The sequence below is a fragment of the Telmatherina bonti genome, assembly GCF_933228915.1.
Source record: "Telmatherina bonti genome assembly, chromosome: 3".
NCBI lineage: Eukaryota > Metazoa > Chordata > Actinopteri > Atheriniformes > Telmatherinidae > Telmatherina > Telmatherina bonti.
The window spans coordinates 40,319,178-40,340,548 of NC_136621.1; the positions used below are offsets into that span (position 1 = coordinate 40,319,178).

The 21,371-nt window shown below is 45.0% G+C and overlaps 1 protein-coding gene across 2 annotated transcripts; it reads right to left on the reverse strand.

Annotated features, from left to right (window-relative positions):
- Window positions 1-224: 224 nt before the first annotated feature.
- LOC306774492 (UTP--glucose-1-phosphate uridylyltransferase-like) lies at window positions 225-21,061 on the reverse strand. Of its 2 annotated transcripts, none has more exons than XM_079264542.1 (10): window positions 20,907-21,061; window positions 13,810-13,925; window positions 12,691-12,798; window positions 3,885-4,070; window positions 3,668-3,801; window positions 2,996-3,293; window positions 1,557-1,754; window positions 1,234-1,476; window positions 973-1,077; window positions 225-558 (listed from the first exon to the last, which is right to left on the reverse strand). In XM_079264542.1, the coding sequence occupies exons 2-10, from the start codon at window positions 13,906-13,908 to the stop codon at window positions 451-453; spliced, it is 1,479 nt and encodes a 492-aa protein (XP_079120668.1). In that variant the 5' UTR covers window positions 13,909-13,925; window positions 20,907-21,061; the 3' UTR covers window positions 225-450. The 2 variants fall into 2 exon arrangements, with proteins under 2 accessions (XP_079120668.1, XP_079120667.1); XM_079264541.1 differs by lacking the exon at window positions 20,907-21,061 and adding an exon at window positions 18,335-18,524.
- Window positions 21,062-21,371: the final 310 nt, after the last annotated feature.

Here is a 21,371-nt window from a genome sequence, read left to right on the forward strand (position 1 = left end):
TAAAAAAAAAATCAAAAATTGATTTTAAGAATGTGAAACATAAGATCCAGATTGTATATATATATATATATATATGTATATATATATATATATATATAATTAATGTTTTAAATGAAAGAGCATAACCTTCATAAGAAATTAAACAAATCTAATTCTCTAGAGATCTAATAAGATTAGAGAATCTTATCTATTAAAGTTCGGACAAAAAGCACAGGATGTCCACCTGACAGATATTGCACAGTTTATTGGTTAGAAAAGAATCACAGTGAGACTTTTGGTGATTTTCTGCAGGAACCGTGAGTTTTCCTCAGGATCAGCCTGCAGGATGAAACCAGGACGGAGGACGACGTTCCCCTGCAGGCTGATTTTATATTTAATCTGTTCCAATCAAAGTGATCAGTGAGCATTTCCAACAGAACAGTCTCCTCCAGGTGGAAATGGCTCTTTTCCTCAGTGGTCGAGGATACGCAGGTTTCCTGAGACAATCTTGTTCTCCAGCATCGCTCCGGCCGGAATATCGATCCTGTCCCCGTGATTGGCGATGATAATGACGGTACCCTGGTGAAAGGAGCACCAGATTACAACGGTAATCCCAGATCACAATATTTCTTTGTCAGGGTTGGATTACAGAGGAAACAAAGAAGCAAATGTTGATTATTTGGACTTTTACAGGAATAAAATACGTTTTAAATCCCTTCAATGTTGCTTATTCTGCAAAGATTCTTGGAAATGATTCGGTTTATTTATTAGCAGCATGCAGACATATTCATCTGCAGCCGTTTGAAGATAAAACAATATGCTGAAAACATCTGACTGTTATTCTGCCAGCCGCCACAAGATGGCAGTAAACGTCTTTATTTCTGGAAGAGTTTTGTCCACTCATGGCCACCATCCATTCACAGCTGTATTTGCTGTAATTCCTGTCTTTAACACTAGATGGCAGCAGTTCTTCCACCTTTAAAAAGCGTTTACCTTCAGAGAGACGTTCTTCCCAAAGGTGACGTCTCCGGACACGGTGAGGTGGTCCAGCTCCAGCATGTCCGGGATGTTTTCAAACCGGGCCAGGAACTCCTGAACCTGCAGGACAAACAGCAGCGTGAACCTGGGGCGTCTCCAGGACAACCTGGGCTCAGCCCGGACCACATGTACATTTGGACTCAAAGCTTTGATTTCAGTGGCTTTTTGTACAACGTTAGCAGAGTGTGGGTCAGGTGGATGCCGGGGGTTTGATACCTTGGTGAAGGAGCTGCCCAGTTTAACGTGCGGCGTCGTGGGGAACTCCCTCTTCTTGCTCATGGTGAGCGATCCGGCGTCCAGGCTGTACAGGTTCGACATCACCAGCAGCAGGTCCGACGACGTCTTCACAGGGAGGAAGCGGCTACGGGGAACGTTGACGCCCATGGCGTTGTTGAAGCTTTTGATGGCGGCGCCCACCGCTGTCTCCAACTGGATGACGTTCAGACCACCATCCAATGTCTGCAGAGGGGTGGAGCCAAGAGGAGGAGCGTGTTAGCGCTTTAAACACCGGCTGCTCAGACGGAGGTGTGGTGGTCTACCTTTGGGTTGACGATGATCTCCAGGTCCATGGCGTTCTTCTCCTGCAGCCGCTTGATGGCGGGCAGAGAGATCCACAGGTTGTTGGTGTTGAAGATCTTGAACTTGGTGACGGACTTGAACTCGTCGACGTGGGCCTTGGGAACCTGAGCGATCTCCAGCAGCCTCAGATGGTCCTCGTACTGGATCAGAGTCCCACCCTGCAGAGAGGGAACACTGAGCTCAGACGCTCCCGTCACACTGAAAGGTACGTGTCGGTCCAAGAACGCCAGTGTGGTGAGATTTAATCTGCGACCCGTTCAAACGTAGAATCGGACGGAAAGTAGCAGTTTTTGGTGAATTACGTTTCGTACAGTAAAAGTCAAAGCAAACCGTTCCTGATCACTGTGGGCAGAGTTAGACGCTGGAAGTCAGGGCGGGGCAATACGACCGACATCCCGATATTGCTCGTTTTATATCCCATAACGATATGAAACTGTGTAATGTTGTGTCAGTCATCAGTTATGTATCAGATGTTGCTAGGCAACAGCAGCAGTGATCTCCTTCCATCTGGGGGAACTATGGTCGTACGACGTTCCACAGGTAAATACCTGCTGCAGCGTCTGGAGTTTATTCTGACCTTTCTCCTCCACTGGACGCTGCTTTTGATCGTTGACTCTATTCTTTATTCTGTATTCTTTATCCTGATTCCTGCGCAGGTGATAAAATGAGTTAGTTATGTCCAAGCGGCAACCTCCGGCGGTAAAAACTGATGCCTGTGCAGAAGTGCATTAAACTGCAGTTCCCCCTTCATCCACTAGGGGCTGCAAAACAGAGCAAATCCCCATCGACTCATCAGTTTGGGTTGGCTGCTCATCTTTCAGTCAATTATCCTCTGAAACACGTCTGCTGCCGTCTTCCTCCATGTCTGTTTATGTATTGCAGCGTGCCGTAAAGCGCATCGTAATGTAAAATACTGCAGAAAAGCCGCTTATTATTGCGTAAACGACAGAGCGTCATAAGAAACAAGAAATTTTCTATCGTCCAGAGTCGTATCGCCTAGCTCTAGCGAAAGTTGCGACTCATCGATGGTAATATGTGTCCTGTGCTGGCAGAACTGTAATAATCGATCCATTTCAGAGTGAAGAAGGAAGGCCATGCTGCTAGCGTGGTGTTGAGTCGTTCATGTCGCATAAAACCCGACTGTCACTGCGTTTTTATGTTGCCTAGCAACCAACTTCCTCTGGTAAGAGACGGTTCTTGCATGTTTTCTGTTTCATTACAGGTAGCAGATGGTTGCTACTGCTTTCTCCTCTTCACTTTCTTTTCACTTCTGTCAACTCCCTCCTTCATCTGCTGAATGGAACCAGAACCAGAACCAGACCCAGACCCAGAACGGTGTATATGTGAGCATAACCTCCTCCCACCTGGACAACGTAAAAGCAGGATGCGGTGTGCTCACCTTCACGTCTGCTCTGGTCTTGTCGGTGACCTCCATGATGAACTCACAGCGTCTGTCAGCCGGCTGGCTCATCAGGTGGTGGAGGATGAAGAGGTCCACCGTGGCCCCCAGGTTGTCGATGTTGGACACAAAGATGTACTCTCTGCCTTCAGAGAGGAGTTTGTCCAGCAGCCCAGAGTTGTAGAAGCTGGCGTAGATGTCTCCGTGGCCTGGTGGGTACCAGGCCTCTGCGTTCTCGCCGCTTGTCCCCATGCTCTTAGCGATCGGCAGCAGAGACTCCTTGTTGACCCTCGGATACCTGCCAGAACATGAGAGGGTTTAACACGTCTCCCAGATCAATGAGGACGACATGAAGAGGCGATCCTGTAGTTGCTACAGGACATTACTGTATTACAACATCAATGTGTTACAAGGGCATGACCTAGAGAGGCTTGATGTGGAAGTACTCTTGTGATTGGCCGGTTTTTGATCCCATGTTTCTGGAATTCTTCAGCTTCTTGCCTAGTTTGTGCGGTAACCACAGAAAAGAAACTGCAAAACGATGTTGTAGCCGTTCGCTCGAGTGTAAGAGCACATTTCACCGGGGTAGAACCGGCACACACCACATGCAGACGACACGCAGCTTTAAGCTGCGACTAGGCAGGTGTGTGTATCTGTGTGTGTGTGTTGTACCTGCTCTGGTTGAAGGTGTGGATGTTAACCCGGTGGTGTGTGTACTTCTGCAGGATCTTCTTCGTGTCCTCATCGGTGTTGAAGGAGTTCATGAGAACAAGCGGCACGTCGGTGTTGAATGTTTTGTTCAGATGCTGAAAAACAGAGAAATGAAACATGACCGCTGTTCCACCGCGTCCTCAGAGCTGCTGCCCGTCCCGGTTTTCTCAGTTTCTACCTCGATCTGCTGCACGGTCAGGTCCAGAAAGGTGTTCTCGTTGCGGACGCTGATCAGACTCTTGGGGCCCTTGCAGCCCATGCTGGTCCCCAGACCTCCATTCAGTTTGACCACAGCCAGCTTGTTGAGGCTGGCGGTGATGTTGTCAGGAAGACCCTTGGCCTTGATCTTCTCGTAGGGCTGGATCTGATGGAGAACGGGGACACGAATCATGAACACATGTTGTGCATGTTTTATGAGGAAGTTGACAGATAATACCTGCAACGAGGAACAGAACAAAACTCCTCTCTCTAAATACCAGAAATTAGAAACAGACTCAGTTTTAGAGGCTGTTTCTTATCTGGTGTGAACGGGACGATGAATCTGATCTCCAGATGTTGTCCTGCGTTACAAAGACCAAAGAGATGCATCTCTTGGACTGAACCTGAAGAAACCGATGACCCGTTACGGATAAATAAAGATTATTTATTCCTGAAGGAATAAAAACACAATCAGATCTTAGTTAGGCCAACATTTAGGAGCAGAGTTAGCATAAAGTGGACCAGTCCAGATGCAGGTGGAAGTCTCTCCATTTGCACCACTCCTCCAGCAGGCGCCGCCACCCTGCCCATCATAAACACACACTTCCTGACCAGCTTGCTGAGCCGTTTCCCCTCTGTGGTCGTCAGCACAACATCAACACATCCAGGCGTGGATGAGACCACTGAGAGAGGAGGTTCAGCTTTTCAGCTTCGTCTCTAAGCTTTTCTGAATCTGATGAATATGTCAACATGCTGCAGGGCTGCAGTCACAACAAGCTGGTGGGGGGAGCAGTTTCAACGTGAATCAGGTGTGCAGGAGCAGGGAAACATCTAAAACCTGCAGGACTGCGGTCCTAGAGAACCAGATCACCATCTCTGCCCTGGAGTCCGCTCTGTCTTTTCTTCTAGACCAGTGATCCTCACTGTTAATTCAACAAGAGCTGCACTCAGTATACTAAGACAAGAGGAGAGCCGCCGCCCCCCATAAAACCGTTCCCACGCTACGTATCCTGCTACGTTGCCAAATCAGTAATATTCAGCTTCTTAGCAAGGAATGGTTATCCTAAATATTACACAGAGTAACGGCATTCTTATGCAACAGTTTCTGGTGAAAATACAATAATGCCTCCAGAATGTGGGCATTTCTTTTTCATTATATATACGGAGCTACCAACGGAGCAGCTCTTTGGTGGAGTTCGCTGCAGCTGAAATCAGCCAGAACTGGCAACTCTGACAGGGTCAGTTAGGGCCGTTAGGACAGCAGAGTTTCTGCAAGCAGCCTGCAGCTCTTGTTTGTGGAGAGAACTGCAGCGTTGAGGATCATTATGACTTGTTTAGATGCATTTTCAGAAAACCAGCGGCTGCTTCATGAGCCGCAAGTCAAGAGTCCGTGATCCGCAGGAGGAACGCTGGTCTAGATGCATTTCCAGTCCGGTCTGTTGTACGTTCATCCTCCTTCTGCATTGTGAAATAAATTCCATACATTTATATTGTAAATTAAATGTTATAATAAAAGTTCTCTGAGTATTTTAATGTTTTATGTGAATACCTACATTCACTAATCTTCTTGTGGATCATCCCACCTGCATAAACCTGCATGTATCTTACTTTAATGATGAGTCATTCTACATTTACTCAGTTTGAGGTTTGAAACGCCGTCACCTTAGTTACTTCACCTTCATTTATCCACAAATATGTTGATCACTTATCTTCAATCAAATCAAAATGAACTTTATTTCTAAAGTCCTTTTCGCACAGTCAGCAGATTTACATCAGGCTAGCGATGAAAACCAACGCCGTGCCTCTAGATGACCCCCCCCCCCCCCCCCCCGCCCCGGCAGAGACTAAAAACAACTGGGCCTAAAACTGAACCTGGGGGAACACCACATACTATTCCATGGCCCGTGGGAACATGTATGCATACTCAGAGAAAACTGTGGGACAGAAATAAAACTACTTCAGAAGAGAACCGGAGGAGCTCACCAGACTTCTCCGTCTGTCCATTAAACTACTTCTGATCATGCGAACTTGCAGCAGCATCTAGATTTGACAACAGGCTGCAGAGGAAATGAGGCTGTTTCAGCCCCATTTTAATGGCTGCTAATCTATTTCATAAAGGTTTTTCTTTGCTGTATCTAAAAGCAGATGAATGAGTGACAGATGTGAATAGGGATGCACCGATACAGATACCAGTATCGGTTCAATCCCAAGTGTGTGTCCTCGTACTTGGTATTAATAAAACTGTACTGATACCACACTAGTCAAGCCAGCGCAGATGTGTTCGATGACACGCTTCGGACGTGTTTTAAAAGAAATAAATGCCTTGAATGTTAAAATGTGACATTTTTTGTTCCACTAAAAGTGAGATCTTTGTTTCATAACCAACATTTATAGTTGTATTTAGGTAAAATATGTTAGATCAGAATAAAACTTGTTGAAATTGTTAGATCTGTACTGTTATATTTGTATTGGTGAGGTAACTTCAGAAAGGATGGGTCATTTATTACAACCTGATGAAATCTTATACAGTTATAACAGCAATAATAACCATAGTCACAATAATGTTGACATAAACAGGTCTGGTATCGGCAAATATCGGCATTGGCAGATATTTAAATTTCAGATATCGGCATCGGATCGGAACTCCCAAAAAGTGGATCAGTGCATCCCTGGATGTGAAGGCAAAAAAAATCTGTGTAAAGACAGATTAAAAGTTTATGTTTACTACATTGTACTTGTGAAAAACTGTTTATTTTCCCTAAAATAAAAATGAAAAACAATCCTGAATGAAGGACAATGCGTAACAGCGACTCCAGTAAGAAGTTTAGTGCTGGATGCTCGTCTGACCAGCAGCGCATGACACACGGAAAGGACACGTGTATTTATGGACACTGCTTATATGGTGTGATAAGCACTGCACAACAGCAGCAGTGCTGTTTGTGTGTGGAGTGTGTTTTCAGCTTCCTGCCTGCACTGTACCAGCAGAGTGCTTCATAACGGCTTTTCTTTACATTTTTTTGGATCAGTAATTCATTTAAAAAGGTTTGCCGTGATTATCTGCATGTGAAAAGTCCAGATTCTCAGAAAGGTGCGAGGCTACGTAGAACAGTGGGATTTCTTCTGTTATTTGAGTGAAATGACCCTTTTAAAAACAGCTCAGCATTCAAGGAACTGATCCCTGCATTAGCTCCAACTCCACTGGCATGTATGAACTCCGGGGTAAATGTCACATGACAGCTAACAACAGGTTCAGCAGCGCTGACTCCAGCCATCAATAATCACCCTGTCAGCCGGTCAGCAGCCGGACTGCAGGTCAGGGTCAAAGTGAAACCAGATCACTGTTCACAGACACAAGTAAAAACATGGAAGCTGGGACCGTTTTACCTGCACAAGCCTTCGTTTTCATCAGATCACCTGATCAATTACTGTCTAACACACTCATCAGCCAATCACAAGGCAGCATTTAGCTCTTTCAGGCTGCTGCTGGCGCCATGATGTGGGGGAGATGGTTAGACCAGCACAGCCTACCTGCTACTGCCTGCAGAATAACGCACCATGTCATACACACACCAGAATAGGGTGGATTGCCCTCTCCGGGTCGGGAGTCAGGTCCTGCCTCAAGTGGAGGAGTTTAAATATCTCGGGGTCTTGTTCACGAGTGAGGGAAGGATGGAGCGTGAGATTGACAGATGGATCGGTGCGGCGTCTGCAGTAATGCGGACTCTGCGCCGGTCTGTCGTGGTGAAGAAGGAGCTGAGCCAGAAGGCGAAGCTCTCGATTTATCAGTCGATCTACGTTCCTACCCTCACCTATGGTCATGAGCTGTGGGTCGTGACCGAAAGAACGAGATCTCGTATACAGGCGGCTGAAATGGGTTTCCTCCGCAGGGTGGCCGGGCTCTCCCTTAGAGATAGGGTGAGGAGCTCAGTCATCCGGGAGGAGATCAGAGTAGAGCCGCTGCTCCTCCGCATCGAGAGGAACCAGTTGAGGTGGCTCGGGCATCTGGTCAGGATGCCTCCTGGACCTCCCTGGTGAGGTGTTCCAGGCACGTCCCTCTGGGAGGAGACCCCGGGGAAGACCCAGGACACGCTGGAGGGATTATATCTCTCGGCTGGACTGGGAACGCCTCGGGATCCCCCCCGCAGAGTTGGTAAATGTGGCTGGGGAGAGGGAAGTCTGGGCTTCCCTGCTTAGGCTGCTGCCCCCGCGACCCGACCCCGGATAAGTGGTAGAAGATGGATGGATGGGTTATATGCACATGAAGGAGGTCACTTTTCCAAGTTTATATATAACATAATTCATAAAATCTTGATGTTTGTTTTGAACCAATTCTTCAGGAAGTGAATCTTCTACACATCATGATACCGCGACCACCGTGCTTCTTGCTTGCTATGGTGCTCTTTAACTTACGGCTTTCATCGTTTTCCTTTAGAGAATATATGGTCCAAACATTCAACTTTGACTTCATCAGATCCAAGAAGATTTCTCCCAAAACTCTGCATCTCTGTGGAAAATGTAGTCTGGACTTTTTAAGGCTGGTTCGAGTGAACACACTGCCGTCATGCAAAGGGAAAGTGAACACGGACGGAATGTTTTATGACTGAGAAGGACGATGTTTAAAAGTCAAAAGACGTTCGCCAGAAAATCCTTCAACAAAAGCCAACTGGACGACAAACGTCTGGAAGATTACGTCTACCAAGACCCAGATCTTTCTCTTAGGGGTACTGTTTGTAGAGGAACAGGATGTGTGTGACTATTGTCCGCTATCAGTGCTTTTTAGTGCTGCAACTAATGATTATTTAATATTCGACTAATCTGTAAATAATTTTCTTGATTAGTCCCGATTATTTCTGTCCCTCTCACCATCTGTGCTTCCAGTTAACGTGTTTTTTTTTTTTTTTTTTACTGGTTCCAGTATGTTTTAGCCCACTCTCTTCATCTGCATCATATGAATGTCCCCCTGATTTCCAGTCAGTCCCAACATCATGTCCTTTAGTAAGTTATAGAACGACTCCTGAACCAGTTGGATATTAAATTTAAGCTGAACAGCTTACTACTTATTTATTCTGAAACATTCAGACTTAGCTATAGTGTCATATCCAAGCTGGACAGAATTTACCTCAAAAGGAAAACAAAGTAAATAAAATATTTTAACATCTTAATTTCCGTAGAATTGCATTGAAATGATTTTTTACATCTTGAAAAAGCCTGTTTTGTAGGTAAACAAGGACCAGAATCCTTTAAAACGTTCCTGAATCCAAACGGTGATCCGGATCAGCACCAGAATTAAATCACTTCTTCCTTTTCACATTTCCAACAACTCCTGGACATTTCATGAAAATCTCTCCATAACTTTCTGAGTTATCTTGAACACAAACAGATAAACGGCGGTAAAAACAGAAGCTCTTTGGCAGAGGTAACAACAGCACATCGCTACTCACTAATGCTAACTTTGCCATCCGTAACGCTGGAAACCATGACTCCGGCTGCTTTCCTTCCAGATGATCATGCATGACTGTCGTGCTGCCGTGGTACGCCGACTCTGCGCGGCAGACGACACATTTCACCTGTTTGACTCTTTGTTTAGCTTGAAATATCCCCAAACTTTGGAAACAGGTTGCGCCGCCGTCAGTTTCTTCTTCGTTGGCTAAACAAAATGACAACACTGCCCCCAGCACTTCCTGTGGTGCTTTCTGTCGTTTGCTTGGTGTTTAGAGTTCTTCTACTGTCTGAAAAGCCGTGGTTGGTAAATGGCGTTAAGTTGGCTGGCGCCGCGTTTTATTAACAAAGCCGTTACGGCGTTTATAACGCGACATGTCGACAAGGAAATGTCGCATCAATGAATTTTCATTGTCGACTTTGTCGACAACTCGTTGCAGCCTTGGTGCTCTAACACTGCAGGTCTTAATGCTCAACTCTGAATTTTTTAAACGTGTTTTTCTGCGTGATTATTCATATTGTAATTTAACGGAACTGGTATCAGACTGAACCATCTGTGACCTCGAAGTGACCTGCATGTGCAGAAGAGGCTGTGTTGAAGTGTTCATGGAGGGAAACATGGAGGCTACATCGTCCACTCAGCCCAGTTAGGATGTTTTTACAATCGGATTCATGTCGTTCAGACGTTATTAAAAAAATCTATGCATGGCGCATGTGGGGAAAACATCGTAACTGAGCTGTGCAGGCAGATTTATAAAAGATCGGGTAAGGATCGGATCTTGTAGCTGGGTTGGAAGAGGAAAAACGACGGACGAGGTTGTCCAGGCCGTCAGAAAGATATCAGATGTGACTCATATGGACAAGAAAGTTGGATTTTAGGCGCTTTGCTCGCAGTACGAGCGAAGTGTCAGACCAGCTGTCAGTCCTCCAACGGCACATGGCCGGGCGGCGCAGTTGTTCGGGAGGGGATGTAAGCGAGGAGGCAGGAAATTAGCTAAATCTAACTTTCCCAGCCTTCAGTGGGTTTATGTTTCATTGGAACTACCTGTCCCTCAACACTGATGAGGAGTTGGACACCTCTGGGGAGAGATCCAGTTTCTCATCCTCCCTGCCAGTACTCCCTTAAATACTTCAAATCAAGAAAAACATGGACTCTATGTTTGCATTTAATGTAAGAAAAAGATCCCTTTGCTTGAGGACTCTGCCGCCTGTCAACCCCCTCCTTCAGAATAAAAGACCTAGCCAAGTGTGCATGTCTTGCATAAGTACTCTGAAGATATAAAGTTTCATTTTCTTTGAGCTTCTTTCATGCCCGTGTTAACGTCTCGTGGGGTCATGTGACGACCAGCTCGAACTGGAACGGGGGGGGGTGATGAAGACATAACGGCTGGTCAGGACGCACCAGAGACAAATGTCAGCGTCTGTCTGGCATGACGATGTCAATGCAAAGCTGGTGTGGCGTTTAGACTATTCTGAGTGGCGACCTCCCCTGAGGGGTATTTTGGGAGCGGTGAAGGGAAGGACTGTCAGAGTGGAAAGTCACCGTGTTGATAAATAACTGACTTTAGTGTGAAAGTTCTCCGTCCTGGTTGCACTGGTGTTTCTGAGGATCGTCTCCACTCGCCTACACCTTCATCTTGTAAAGGAGCAACCCCAGATTTTTTACAAAAACAGTCTGTTAAAGTCGGACAGAGCGTCGGTGCTTTGCCTAGAAAAGTTCAACACCAGCTGAAAAGCACAAAACACAGAATGAAACGTCAACATATCTGAACTTAAGACGGATGGAAGTCATTATAATGCCTTTCTGCATCGAGAACAGAGCTCTGGCCTCTCCTGATGTTTGCAACAAAAGCGAAAAACCAGAGTTATACATGGCGGTAATCTAAAATAAGCATGTGTGACTGTACAGACCAGTCTGAGGGCGATAAACGGCTGCCATGTGGCTTCCAGTGGCCAGACCAACACCTGGGGTTGCTCCTAAAGGATGCAGACCATGGACAGAGTCTGAATGTCCACCTTAGTCCCAGGTTGCCAGAATTCTGTAACGGTATGGGCCGGTCTAGCAGTGCACAGACTCTTGCGCTGACCAGACTCGACCGTAAGCAGGATACCAGTCTGGTCCATACTGGTCATCTGGCCGCGGTCCTGGAGCTGGTCCGCAAAATCGATAACAACATGGAGAAAATGTCTGCTAGAATCGGTGGAAACTGACCCCCCCCATTCGGCTGTCTGGAGCTGCCTGCCTGAGATCGGCTAAGGACTCAAGGCCGAGGGCAAATTGTTTTCCTCGCCTGGAACCCAAACAACAATCCTATCTGGATTTGGCTTGGGCCGGCGCAACGCCCACTGAGAATGCAAGAAGACATGTTCATAGATGCTCTGTCCTCAACCACCCCCAGTCCCCTCCCACATGACTCACCGCCTCTCTGGGCTTTGTGTGTCTTGTTTAGTTTGTGCTTCAGTGTATGAGGTTTTTTTCTCTGTATTTTCGGATCACGTCTTCCTGGCATGGCCCGGAGTTACATGACCTTTTTTGCCCTCGACCCCCTATGATCCTATTGTATCTCTGTTTTTCTCTACTGTAAGGCAGCGCTGGTGGTTAACTAGCTGCATGGCCTAGGCTTAAGCTCGGCTCTGTATTGCTCTTTTGTCATGAATGTTACACGTCTGTATGTCTGATCTTGGACGAGCTGGCTTGAACTCTGAATTTCCCCTCGGGGATGAATAAAGTATCTTTGATTTGATGAATGAATGAATGTATGTGTAAATGTTATATGCTTAGGATATTATTGAATTATATTTAGAAGATGGATTGATTTATCTGAAAAAGGGAGAGTATTAGTACTATATAAATAACTGACGGTGAAGTGGAGGGCTTTAACAAGTGTTTTACTTCCACCCACTTCTTTTTCAAATACGTATTGTTTGTTTGTTTTCTTTATATATATATATATATATATATATATATATATATATATATATATACATATATATATATATATATATATATATATATATATATATACATATATATATATATATACATATATATATACATATATATATATATACATATGTATACATATATATATATACATATATATATATATAAATAAAGATATATAAAAATATTTTGTTGTACGTTTTCTTTTTGTAAACATATGTGAATAAATAACACAAATTAAATCAAATTAAAACAGGTTTTTGTAGCAAGCTGTACACGTTAACGTAACGTACACAACAGCACAACTCTATCTGAACTACGTCGCCGAGTGTAAACAGTTCTGTTTTCATTCTCGGTCTCGCAGAGCAAAGCAGCATAGATCCGTAACGTGTGCACATCTTACCGACTCCTCGGGCGGCCGGTTGATCTTCACCCAGTCAACTGAAGGACCTTTGACCTGCAGAAATCTGTGGAAGAGCTTCTTGAAGCCATCAAAGTCTTTTCTGGAGATCTGCATTGAGACAAACAAAATATTCTCTAACAGCAACACAGATTGTTTTATAAGTTTAGTGCTGGGAAGTATTTCATAGAGGGTTAGGAAAATATTGATATACTGAAAAATCACAATATTTTGTATTGCATCAATATTCAAAAGCATTACATTTTTTTTTCATAATTTACCAGACATGCAACCATTTACATGGTTTATTTTTATGTTGCATTTATAACTTGTGCAACTGAAGAATCCTAAATACATACACAAATATGTGAAGTATATGTAGACACACACATGAAACTATCGTCTTTCAGTGTTTTCATTGTGACAGACCACAAATTACAGTATATATTATGGGATTTGTTGTTCTCACTCAGTGGTTGCTGGGATAGACTCCAGCTTGCCGCGACCATGAACTGGACCAAGTGGTTTAGAAAACGTATGTATGAGTGTAGCACTGCCACGTTAAATCATAACATGTATAAATAGACTGACATTAAACCTGTTGCACTTTAAAGTGCCTTAAAACTACCTTTAATGTGAATTGTTACTACATAAATAAACTGATTCTAAATGAAAGGAGTCAGGATCCTGAAAAAGTCTCCAGTCTGGGGAAAGGTTCAGACATCGAATGAAGCAACATGTGTGTTTAGAAGCAGGACTGCAGGGTTGTTCACCCCAAAACAGTCTCCTGACAGTCTGCTCTGCATGTTCAGACAACAGAATCTCTGCATGCAATACTGTGCAAATATTTACCTGAAACATGCAACAGATAAATGAGCCCATGACACTTGCCCCACTGTGTGCCCTCCATGACTCCAGATAAGACCCAGTTTACCAAAATACATTCAGAGTGCAAGTATAGTAGCTAAACTAAGAGGATGCTTAGTAAAGAAGCACCAGGTTATGTGCATCAAAGTTAATTTACAGCTGAAATTATTGTCCTAAACTAATGACTGTATACGTTAACACATATTTATAAGTTTGCACATGAGGCAGAGCAGCAGATTAAAGTTATTTTCCCACCTCTGCCTCGGCTTTGTTGGCTGTATTGAGCAGCGCTTCGAGCTCCCGATGCATCGATTCTTCATGCTGCTGACGGAGTTTCTCCTGGAACTCGCTCATCGCTCCTCTGGTCAGATCTGCGAACACGTCAGTCATCATTTTCATTTGCATGGACACAAAATAAAACCATGTTCTGTTCTGTTTCAATCATGGAGGACAGGAACTATGTGGCTTAAACCTGTAAGTGCTCAACATTGTCTTGTGCGTCGGTAAAGAGCCTAATTTGGTGCGTTTTCCTTGCAAACCAGGGTGGCAGTATTGAGTTGTACAGCCCACATGCAACCAGGAGAAGAACCACAGGAAGAAGACTAATTCTTCTGGTGTTTTTGGACGGTTGTAAACAACTTTATGGCGGTGTATTACTGCTACCAACCAGAGGGAAAACATGGAAGTGAACTCTGAACTCAGCTCTGCCCTCTAGTTGACAATGCACATTCACTGTTGCATACGTACGCAAGCAGAAACTGATCTCTAGTGTCATTATTGCAATTCACTGCAAACATTCAGTGCAAAAGAAAAAAAACGGCTTTTAAAAACCACAATTTATGTTTAAAGACATCGAACCATCTTCTGCCACTGATCCGCGGTCGGGTCATGGGGGAAGCAGCCTAAGCAGGGAAGCCCAGACTTCCCTCTCCCCAGCCACATCTGCCAACTCTGCGGGGGGGGGATCCCGAGGCGTTCCCAGGCCAGCCGAGAGATATAATCCCTCCAGCGTGTCCTGGGTCTTCCCCGGGGTCTCCTCCCAGAGGGACGTGCCTGGAACACCTCACCAGGGAGGTCCGGGAGGCATCCTGACCAGATGCCCGAGCCATCTCAACTGGTTCCTCTCGATGCGGAGGAGCAACGGCTCTACTCTGAGCCCCTCCCGGATGACTGAGCTCCTCACCCTATCTCTAAGGGAGAGCCCGGCCACCCTGCGGAGGAAACTCATTTCAGCCGCCTGTATACGAGATCTCGTTCTTTCAGTCACGACCCACAGCTCATGACCATAGGTGAGGGTAGGAACGTAGATCGACTGGTAAATCGAGAGCTTCGCCTTCAGGCTCAGCTCCTTCTTCACCACGACAGACCGGCGCAGAGTCCGCATTACTGCAGACGCCGCACCGACCCATCTGTCAATCTCGCGCTCCATCCTTCCCTCACTTGTCAACAAGACCCCGAGATATTTAAACTCCTTCACTTGAGGCAGGACCTGACTCCCGACCCGGAGAGGGCAATCCACCCTATCCCGGTACCCCATACTCCCGGAGTACCCCCCACAGGAGCCCCCGGAGGACACGGTCGAAGGCCTTCTCCAGGTCCACAAAGCACATGTGGACTGGTTGGGCAAACTCCCGTGCCCCCTCCAGGACCCCAAAGAGGGTATAGAGCTGGTCCACTGTTTCGCGACCAGGATGAAAGCCACACTGCTCCTCCTCAATCCGAGATTCGACTATCCGGCAGACTCTCTTCTCCAGGACCCCTGAATAGACCTTACCAGGGAGGCTGAGGAGTGTGATTCCCCTGTAATTGGAACACACCCTCCGGTCCCCCTTCTTAAAAAGGGGGACCACCACCCCAGTCTGCCAGTCCAAAGGCACTGTGCCCGATGTACACGCGATGCTACGGAGACGTTTCAGCCAGGACAGCCCAACAGTATCCAGAGCCTTAAGGAACTCCGGGTGAATCTCATCCACCCCCGGGGCCATGGAACCCCAGGAGCATTTTTTTTTTACCACCTCAGCAACTTAGCCCCAGAGATAGGAGACTCCACCCCTGAGTCCCCCAGGTCTGCTTCATCATCCGAGGACATGTTGGTAGGATCGAGGAGGTCTTTGAAGTATTGCCTCCACCGACCCAAAACGTCCCGAGTTGAGGTCAGCAGCTCCCCACCTCCACTGTACACAGTATTGACGGATCATTGCTTCCCCCTCCTGAGCTGCCGGATGGTGGACCAGAATTGCCTCGAAGCCGTCCAGAAGTCTTTCTCCATGGCCTCGCCGAACTCCTCCCATGCCCGAGTTTTTGCCTTGGCGACAGCCGAAGCCGCATGCCAGTTAGCCTGTCAGTACCCATCAGCTGCCTCCAGAGTCCCACAGGCCAAGAAGGCCCGATAGGACTCCTTCAGCTTGATGGCATCCCTCACTGCTGGTGTCCACCAGCAAGTTCTGGGATTCCCACCACGACAGGCACCAACGATCTTACAGCCACAGCTCCGCTGGCCACCTCAACAATAGAGGCACGGAACACAGCCCATTCGGACTCAATGTCCTCCGCCTCACTCGGGACATGGTTGAAGCTCTGCTGAAGGTGGGAGTTGAAGCTCGCTCTGACAGGGGACTCAGCCAGACGTTCCCAGCAGACCCTCACAACACGTTTGGGCCTGCCAGATCTGACCGGCTTCCTCCCCCACCATCTGAGCCAACTCACCACCAGGTGGTGATCAGTTGAAGCTCCGCCCCCCTCTTCACCCGAGTGTCCAAGGCATGTGGCCGCAGGTCTGACGATACGACTACAAAGTCGATCATTGAACTGCGGCCCAGGGAATCCTGATGCCAGGTGTACATATGGACACTCTTATGTTGGAACATGGTGTTCGTTATGGACAATCCATGACGAGCACAGAAGTCCAATAACAAAACACCATTTGGGTTCAGAGGGGGGGACCATGCCTCCCAATCACTCCCCTCCAGGTCTCACTGTCATTGCCCACGTGAGCATTGAAGTCCCCCAGCAGAACAATGGAGTCCCCAGAAGGAGCACCCTCCAGCACTCCCTCCAAGGACTCCAGAAAGGGTGGGTACTCTGAACTGCTGTTCGGTGCATAAGCACAGACAACAGTCAGGACCCGTCCCCCCACCCGGAGGCAGAGGGAAACTACCCTTTCATCCACTGGGGTAAACCCCAACGTGCAGGCACCAAGCTGGGGGCTGATGAGAATGCCCACACCTGCTCGGCGCCTCTCACCATGACCAACTCCAGAGTGGAAGAAGGTCCAGCCCCTCTTGAGGGTACTGGTTCCAGAGCCCAAGCCATGCGTCGAGGTGTGTCCAACTATATCTCGCCGAACCGCTCAACCTCGTGTACAAGCTCAGGCTCCTTCCCCACCAGAGAGGTGACGTTCCACGTCCCTAGAGCCAGCTTCTGCAGCCGGGGATCGGACCGCCAGGGTCCCCGCCCCTTGCTGCCGCCCAGCTCACACTGCACCCGACCCCTACGGCTCCTCCCACAGATGGTGAGCCCACGGGAGGTGGGGCCCATGTAACCCTTTCGGGCTGAGCCTGACCGGGCCCCATGGGGAAAGGCCCGGCCACCAAACGCTTGCCCTTGTGCCCCACCCCAAAATAAATAAAATTTATTTTTTTTTAAACCAAAAATTTTCACAGCCCCTGTGGAAATTCCAAAGTTGTGATCGATACCTCATTTTCCCCATCAGCGATGCCATTAGTGTTGATGAAAAAGCACCATAAACTGATATTGATACTTCTCAACCCTTGAAAAAGAAAAATCATATAGTATACATTAATATCTTTAATGCAAGGGAAATATGGAATATAAAGTTAACCTAAAGAACATAAAGAAATGTTTTTAAACTGAGGAATAAATTAAACAAAAACAACATGAAATAAATCAAAGTGATAAAAATAATAGACTATGGATTAACAGATTATTTACATTTATCAAAAGGAAAATGTGCAATAACATGCATTAAACCAGTAAAATATTAAAAGAAAACATCATAATCACTAACAGCTTCAAGATCATTGTGACATCTGATTGGCTGCCGTGATCATGTGACAGAAGGAAAACAGGGTTCCTGGGCTTCACAGTTTTATTGTCTAAAATACTCAGACCCTCATCAACTCAGGAAACTGATATGTTCATCGCTGGCTCAAAGAGTGACTTGCAGGTTGCAGACCCGACTTAGTCCATCTAACGACAATCTGTCCATCTGTCTGACCACAAGACTGTCCGTCTGACCAGGTCTAATGATCTTATATTGAGCCTCTAAGCCTTTATGATCTTGTTTTCAGAGTAATATATATGTCAAAAGCAGAATGATATGAGACATGAGAATATCCGCTGCTACAACGCTACAATGGCTAATTTTACATCATATCTGTGTAGTGTTTCAGCTGGAAGATGATTAGTCTGTAAACGTTCCTGAAAAAGAAAAAACATCACAACTTCAGACGTGTCAGAAACATCTTAAAACTGTAAACAATAAAAAAATTTATTTAAAGCCAATTATTAAAAACTATTTAAAACCAGCCAGTAAATGTTTCCTTTTTAGGGTTTTTCTTAAATTAAGAATAATTTTAACATCTTTTCTCTCAAACTGAGAAATATATGACGCTTTTCCGTTGTTGGATTTAAGATATTTCTCTCCTCTTTGAGTGTCAGTATCTTCCTGCATGTGCAGATAATACCAGTTTTCCCAGATATTTCACCGTGGGGCTGGAAAACAAACATTTCTGCCTGTTTAGTGATGAAAACATCTTACCTGCTACAGTCAGAGACATGTTGCAGTTGTTTGGAAGGGAAAGTGGCAGTAATAAGACGTGTGGACGGGAAGCGGCCGGCAGCGTTACCGAGCAGGTCTGGAAGCTCAAACTGACTCCGTGTGCTTGTTAAAAAACTTCAAAATGGTCCCAAAGAGAAAAACCTCAGATCCTCCTCATCATCCTCCTCATCCTCAGCACAGAGGAAGATCGCACACCAGCAGCTCCGACCCTGAGCCCGGCGCTGAGCCGGCCCATAAACACACAACCAATCAGAGCCGGCCAGGGGACGTCACTGTCCGGCCCACGGGAGATTCAAACCCACAACCTCACACACACTTCTGTTGTTTAAACCTGGAGATGGATTGTTTTCAACGTCGCACCAGAGATCCATCATTTACTGATGATTAAAGCTAATCAATTAAAAGTTCATCAGTAGTAAAGCAGTCGGAGCCCTCCGCCCACCCAGCAGCTGTGCCTCCATGACAGTTTCTCCTAAATAAAAGCAACATTTCTACACAAGTACAACAGCTATTTGCAGCTCTATCTAATGAATGTTATTCTCGTATAATCTCGTAAAAAAAAACAAAAAACAAACCAAATATCTCAATAAAAGCCTGATCATGGAAACACCTTCAGTACGAGTATATCACAAAACTGGGATTTCCACGTCGGCTCTGAAGGCAGCGTTTGGAAACATTCTGGTTTTTATGGACATTCATTTATCCCGAAAATATGTTGGATTTATTTACGTTTCATGGTGGAGATAAACGTGTTTGGTGACTTGAATTGATGGATACTGAATGGTGTATGAGGTGGAAAGAGAGAAAAAAAAAACTCAAAGTGAGAAAAATATGTATGAAAATCTTGATAATCGTTTAATAATTGATCGTAGCTCCTGATTACCAATCGGACTGAATGTTGCCGTAACTCTGACAACAGGCTTCTTGCGCTGAGCAGCTAAAACACAGATGACGGGTGAAAAAGATGTTTTAAACCGTTTCTCTTCTGCAAATCTCCCTTTATTTACAACCTACCGAACCAGAACTACTATTTTTCATTTAAAACTTACCAATCATGTTTACAAATGACCATGAATGGACTACATGTCTGTGCAACTGGTCATATACTGAGAATAGTAGAAATTGCTCCTTTTATTGTTTACTTTAAGAGGGTGACAAAATGGAAAAGTTTTAAAACTTGTACTTTAGTTTATTATTTTTATTCTTGACAGAATTCTGTTCAGAATATGATTATTTCTCTGGTGACTTATTTACTTTGGATTATTCAGGCTTTTGTTGTTAGATTAAATATAATATTTAAGATAAAAAAAAAAAAGAAATAAAAATAATGCAGCTGGTTTAGTTGCTTATCAAGTAAAATAAGTTTTATATTATCTGCTATGTTAGTAGAAATTTGCCTGTAAAAATGTGTTATTTGGTGAGTTTACAGTCAGTTTTAACTGAGGAGTGAAAACAGTATTTTACATAACAAAGCACCAGTTTGACTTCAGCATGTTGTAAATATACTTTACAGTTTATTTAAAATCCAAAATGAAGCATAAATCCATTTGAATCAGGTTTATTTTTATGCTTACATGGAAAATATCTTCCTCAGAGGGATGTTGTCTGAAATTTTTAAGTTCAAGGACAGATAAACTCCGCAGATTTTATTATTTACTACTTAAAACTAACTCAAAACCAAAGTTCAATCAGTTTCTGCTTGATTTGTTTTGATATACAGCTGTGCTCATATTTATTCATACCTTTTCATTAAAGAAGGAAAAAAAAACCCAGCTGTCTGTAAAATAAGCTGAAATTGACTAAAGTAATAAATAAATAAAAATTTTATGAGAATCATGACATTATTTTCTAATTCTGGTTCAATAGAAAGCAAAAAAATAAGATAATTTATTACATATTCCATCACTCATAAAGTAATATTTAGTTGAACAATCCTTTAATGTTTCCGCTCCAGTCAGGTGTTTTCTGTTCCTCTCAGTCAGACTTCTGCACCTGTTGACAGGTATTTTGTCCCACTGATCAACAGAAAAGTCTCTAATTTGTCCAATTAAATGAAAAAACAGTGTCTTATATTACTAAATTATATTTTTTGCAAATTTTTAGTTCTTGTTCCTTTTTTAAATCTCCAGTTATTTGAGTGACTGTTGTAAATTCAGCCTTTTCTTTAATGAAAGGGGATGAAGACATATGAGCACAGCTGTAATTTGCAGAAGTATTACGGGCGAATCTCATCTAATATATAAACGTGTCTTTCAGACCATCTCTTATCAGGTGTTGAATGCTTTTTCTACAGGTTGATGCTGGGTGGGTGTGTTTTTAATGTGGGAAGTCAGAGGCATGTTTTGTGGCACACACTACATGCAGACATATATGCACACAGAGCTGCAGTAGACATATATGCACACAGAGCTGCAGTAGACATATATGCACACAGAGCTGCAGCTGCTTCATGCCAGCAGGTCAGCAACGCTTCATCACGTCTGCATGTTCATTTCCAGTCATTTTCCTGCACAAACCAGCCACAACTTCCTCCAAGGACGCTCTTACCCACCTGAACAAAGTGTCAAAGTTACCGTACAGCTTCCACAAGACACCCGGGCGCCGCTTACACACCGCAGGACTAGGTTTTAACAGAAAAAAGTCGAGTTTAACCCCGTAAACTCGCTAAAAGTCATGTCTGGCTGTTAGCGTTTAGCCGACGGTCAACCTAGCCTTTAGCTTGCCGCGCGCGTTCAATGCCTTTTAAGGGTAAGTGACGTAGCGGGAGAAACTGTAGAGGACAGTGGTGATTGGTCTGCTGTGTCCGTCAATCATACGGAGTTGCCTCGTTCCTCCGCCCACATATAAAAGGCAGGGCGGAGTTTCACTCCAACCAGAATGTGTGAGGCGCGCGCGTACATTTATCTACATGTACGTCCTGAAAACACTTTTTTAAAATTAAGAATAAACCTTTATTTTTCCCTCAGTGGGGAAATAGAAACCAGTTTGACATTTCCTGAGCAGCTTTAATGTGAAA

Coding starts and splice junctions, on each gene's coding strand:
- LOC306774492 (XM_079264541.1), bottom strand. Junction 12,799..13,809: donor CCAACAAAGCCGAGGCAGAG/GTGGGAAAATAA, acceptor GTCTCAATGCAG/ATCTCCAGAAAAGACTTTGA. Junction 3,802..3,884: donor TGACCGTGCAGCAGATCGAG/GTAGAAACTGAG, acceptor TCTGTTTTTCAG/CATCTGAACAAAACATTCAA.